Source organism: Carlito syrichta, unplaced genomic scaffold (genome assembly GCF_000164805.1).
Source record: "Carlito syrichta isolate Samal-C Ts95f unplaced genomic scaffold, Tarsius_syrichta-2.0.1 Scaffold303183, whole genome shotgun sequence".
NCBI classification, from domain to species: Eukaryota; Metazoa; Chordata; class Mammalia; order Primates; family Tarsiidae; genus Carlito; species Carlito syrichta.
This window is the reverse complement of record NW_007247279.1, coordinates 295597-300797: the sequence shown is the minus strand read 5'-3', so window position 1 is coordinate 300797 and position 5201 is coordinate 295597. Positions and strand designations below refer to the sequence as shown.

The 5201-nt window shown below is 43.9% G+C and overlaps 1 protein-coding gene across 2 annotated transcripts in view; it reads right to left on the bottom strand.

Annotated features, from left to right (window-relative positions):
• Positions 1–476: 476 nt before the first annotated feature.
• Positions 477–5201, bottom strand: part of GCC2 (GRIP and coiled-coil domain containing 2) — a 72108-nt gene continuing 67383 nt past the window's right edge. For both annotated transcript variants that reach the window (XM_008058006.1, XM_021712322.1), the window contains exon 22: positions 477–590. In XM_008058006.1, the coding sequence (XP_008056197.1) occupies positions 520–590 (71 nt within the window). In that variant the 3' untranslated portion in view covers positions 477–519. The remainder of the gene's footprint in view (positions 591–5201) is intronic.

Here is a 5201-nt window from a genome sequence, read left to right as displayed (position 1 = left end):
AGAGTATCACTCTGTTGCCCAGGCTGGAGTGCAGTGGCATGCTCACAGTCACTGCAGCCTCAGCCTGCTGGACTCAGGCAATTCTTCCACCTCAGCTTTCCAAGAAGTTGGAACTAGAGGTGTGCACCATCATGCCCAGTTAATTTTTTTTTTTTTATTGTAGAGATGAGGTCTTGCCAAGTTGTCCAGGTGGGTTTCAAGCCCCTGGGCTCAGGCTATCTTCTCATCTGCCTCCCAAAGTGCTGGGACTACAGGTGTGAGCCACTGTGTTTGGTGCCCATTCTTGTGTTTTTATTCTGGCGGCATGCATGGGAGATCACATGAGCTAGAGGGCCGTGGACTGTTATCTACATTTCAAGCTGAGACATTAAAAATACATCTGTCATATGTATGTACAACTATATGTAGCTGTGAGCATATATATATATACTTCTTGGACAAGAGAATGACAATAATATACATGAGTCATTTTTGCAAAATGGATTCTATTTGCTTAATCAAACTTTTCTTTCCAACAGTCTATCGAAGTCCAGACCAACTGTGCAGATAGGACGCCCATCCGGAAGAACGGGAAACATTTTCTTCCTCACCTTTGGAAAGTTAAAAAAAAAAGTATTAAATTTTTTCAATGTGAGATCTATATTCTAGAAGCACTCTACAATATGAGCAAATAATGTCTTTTTCACTGATTATATGCAATTCTTTAGACACGTTACTATTTAAAATTTCTCTTTCCCCCCATCTTTAACGTTCTTTTTTTTTTTTGAGTTGGTGTCTCACTCTGTTGCCCAGGCTGGAGTGCAGTGGCATGCTTACGACCACCACAGCCTCGACCTGCTGGGCTCAGGCGATCCTTCTGCCTCAGCCTTCCAAGTAGCCGGAACTACAGGCATGCAACACCACGTCCAGCTAATTTTTTGATTTATTGTAGAGGCAACGTCTCACCAAGTTGCCCAGGCTGGTCTTGAACCCCTAGGTTCGGGCAATCCACTCTCCTTAGCCTCCCAGTGCTGAATTTTTGGCATGAGCCACTGTGCAGGCCCAGAAATTATTCGCTACAAATAAACAAAGTTGTCAGAATATAAAAATTCCTTCACTGTTCTAAACACTACTTTCTCATACCATACTTCAATGTTACAAATCAGTATCTGCTCTTGAACATTGTTTATTTTCTTTCTCTATCAGACAATTCCCAAATACAGTTCAAAGCACAACTAAATATTTTTGACAATAAGGATAATTTTTTTATTCTTTTAAAACAGAAGCTTTCATGCAACTTGGAATCTAAAACCAATAGATTTATGGTAAACCTCAAAACTAGAACAAAACAAATAAAAACAATGTTTTAACCGCTTCAAAATCAGGTTTATAGTCGGGCTCGGTGGCTCAGCCTATAATCCCACATCTTGGGAGGCTGAGATGAGTGGATTGCCTAAGCCCACGGGTTCGAGACCCGCCTGGGCAACTTGGTGAGACCTCATCTCTACAATAAATAAAAAAATTAGCCAGGCGTGGTAGCACGCGCCTGTAGTTCCAGCTACTCGGAAGGCTGAGGCGGAAGGATCGCTGGAGCTCAGCAGGTCGAGGCTGCGGTAGCGGGGAGCGGCTGCTGCACTCCAGTTTTGGCACAGTGAGACTCCAACTCAAAAAAAAAAAATTTTTTTTTTTGACATACAATTCATATGCCACAAAATTCTCCTTTTAAGTGTACAATTCAGTGTTTTTAATATATGCACAAGGCTTGTGCATGGGTTTTTGTGAGCACACAGGTTTTCATCCTCGTGGATAAATTAAATTTCATATTGCCTTTCCAGAGAACTTTCTGTGAATTCACACATATATATGCATCACAGCTGAATCTCGTGCAGAGAAGCCTTTTCAAATTCTAAATGAACAAAGTCTATAGTTACAAGCATTTTCATTTCTTTTTTTTAACTGTCTAATTTCATCTGTGGATTAAACGGCTATATAACAAATTACCACAAACTTAGTGGCTTAGAACAATACATATTTGTTATTTTACAGTTTCTGTGGATCGGGAGATCAGGAATTATTGTTTCAGAGTCCTCAAAGGGCTGAAAGCAAGATGCTGGTAGGGCTGAAGGCTGGAGTGGAGAGGGATCCGCTTCCGAATCTGTGTGCCGTTGGACAGAACCCAGTTCAAGGCTGCCGGCCTGGCCGTCTCTGTTTTCTACTTCCCGTTGGGCTCAGGTCCTTCCCACATCTCATCTCTCACCTCTGCCGTGTGGCATGAGGAAGCCAGAGACCATACTAAATGGTGACAGTATGGTGACAGTGTGGTGGCTTGCTTCATCCAAGTGTGCGAGCAGAGAAGGCACCAAGTGTCTGCGAGCGAGACAGAAGGCACGATCTCCTGGAACTACCAGCACCGTTTTATTCCACTGGCTAAAAATAACTCATTAGGTGAACCTCAAAGGGAGGTGATTATACAAAGGTGTAAATTTCTGGTGGAGCAAATTACAACAGCAAGGACTCCCGAGAGTCTGTCTTCCACAATCCGCAAGAAGAACTTCTAGAAAGCTGGAGGAAGAGATGCCATTAAGGGATGGACAACTGGGCGCTGCTGATGTGTTTCAAGTGAGGTGGCCTGACTTCTGAGAAGAAAGAGAACCACATGATTGTAAACATTTCCCTAGACTGAAATGCACACAGTGTTCATTTAGAATGAATGGTAATATTCTGAGTATAAGTTTTGTGACACAAAAATTCAGCTGTGTTTGCAGGTTTGGTGGGACCCTGCCATGTGTAGACAATGCTACTGGCAGCTATTCATCTTCCCTAGGTAAATAAGGACCACAGAAAAGCTGTGCTGAGATAGGGTGCACCTGTTCCTGCCCTGAGCGACCGTTCTCTTCCGATAAGGCTCAGTATCCTCGACACATTAAATCATGCACTTATATCAGGCATGTGTGTGTGCATTCTCTTTCCAACCCAGTCTGAAGATGATCAAAAAGCCTGTGACTGGTTTGGCCTATTTTCCAATGGGTTCTTGGCTTTCCCCCTCCTTATTCACTTCTAAAGAGCATTAGACCACATATGTATTGTGACTAAATGATAATATTCAGCTCTGTAAGCTGCAACCTAGTTTGTGAGTAAAGAATATCCAGAGAAGCAACTTTCAGCTCTTGCTTGAGTCGTAGAGTTGAGATTCCGATTTTACATAGAGGAATACTGCATGGCTAACTTTTCTGGGGAGCCAAGCTGACTTGCTGTAAGTTCTATCTCAAACAGAAGGGGAACACCCAATTTGTGAACTCTGCAGAGACTCAACAGGCAGGGCAGGGTGAGTTAACATCTGTGATGCCAGCGGAGGAGCACCCTATACTTCCTAGCAGTGTCAACTGGATGTTACTTGTTTAGGGACTGCTACTGCACTCTGAGCTGTCGTCTTACCTTACACAGATGAAACCGGCGGCTCTGAGCAGCTCATGACACCTGCTTGAAATTTAATTCGGGCCCTTAATAGGTGTTTATTATGAGGAGCTTGATGCTGCTTAGCAGAGGGGGGGTAACTAGCTTAGTCTTTAAGCTAATGTTTTGCAAGAGTCCCCAAACCAACAGAAAGAAAAACGTTTTACATCAGGAGCTGATACAGTCAGGCAGACACCAATACTCATGCATATATGCCCAGAGATCCGAGAAACGATTCTTATCCTTACTAGATTCAGTGTAATCTGATGTTTGAGTCCTTCTATTTTAAAAAATTTTCTGAATGTGATTCACTAAATTAATTCCATCCACTACCAGGTGGCAATCTGAATGAAGGATGTTGTTATAAACTTCACCCAAAATCAGATACCATAAACACTGCTTTCAAGGAGATGGAGGGGGGAAGAGGTATTTGTGTTGTTTGCCCTGATGGTCGTGTCCCCTTCAGCACCAGGAAGTGGTTCTTCCACTCTTGCTTCTGGCATCTCACATGTGGGCAACGTTGGCTATTATCTTCAGGGCCTTGGTAACGAAGTGCCCCTGATGAGGATAGATATCCTTCATCGGTTCTAGCAGATTTCAGCCATTTTCTTCATACTGTCCTGTCCCACGCTCTCTCTTCTTTCAGAACTTCCATTAGTAAGCCCACGTGCGGTGCCTTCCTTTTGTCTACTATGTCTCTACCCACTCTCGTTTCTCCATGCCGAATGCTGCATAATTCCTTCTGACCTGTCTTTCGGTTTACATTCTCTCTTAAGCTGCTAACCCATCAATGCTTTGAATTTTTATAAGTTTTGTTTACTCACATAGATAAGAGACCAGAAGCAAACAACCTTTAAAGGCCAAACTAATTCTAAAGTTTAATAGTGAAATTTCCCTATACATTTAAAGGACTTACATATCCTATATGAAATTATTTAAAAATATCTCTGTTATTAGGATCCTTTAGGTTGGTCTCTTTTAGATCTTTTTTTTTTTTTGAGTTGGAGTCTCCCTCTGTTGCCCAAACTGGAGTGCAGTGGCCGCTCCCGGCCGCCGCAGCCTCGACCTGCTGGGCTCCGGCGATCCTTCCACCTCAGCCTTCCGAGTAGCCGGAATTACAGGCATGTGCTACCACGCCCGGCTGATTTTTTTATTTATTGTAGAGATGAGGTCTCGCTGCCCAGGTGGGTCTTGAACCCGCGGGCTCAAGCAATCCACTCACCTCAGCCTCCCAAAGGCACGGGATGACAGGCTGAGCCACCGAGCCCGGTTCTTTTAGATCTTTTAATCACCGGACACTTAACTTATAGGAGCCACTTGTGTGCCTGCATGATCTACATTACATTAAACATACTGGTCTTGTAAGAGGACTATTAGGCTAAATATTTTGAAACCATATTACCATTCTATTGAAAGCTATGCTTTATTTATTCTTTTTTTGAGTTGGAGTCTCACTCTGTCGCCCAGCCTGGAGTGCAGTGGCATGCTTCTGGCCACCACAGCATCAACCCTGCTGGGCTCTAGTGATCCTTCTGCCTCAGCCTTCCAAGTAGCCTGAACCACAGGAGCACGCTACCACGCCCAGCTAGTTTTTGATTTATTGCAGAGACGAGGTCTTGCCAAGTTGGCTGGGTGGATCTCAAACCCCTGGGCTCAGGCAATCTACTCGCCTCAGCCTCCCAAAGTGCTGGGATGATAGGCTGAGGCACCAAGCCTGGCCAAAAGCTATGCTTTAATTATGCTGGCGCGGTGGTTCATGCCTGTCATTC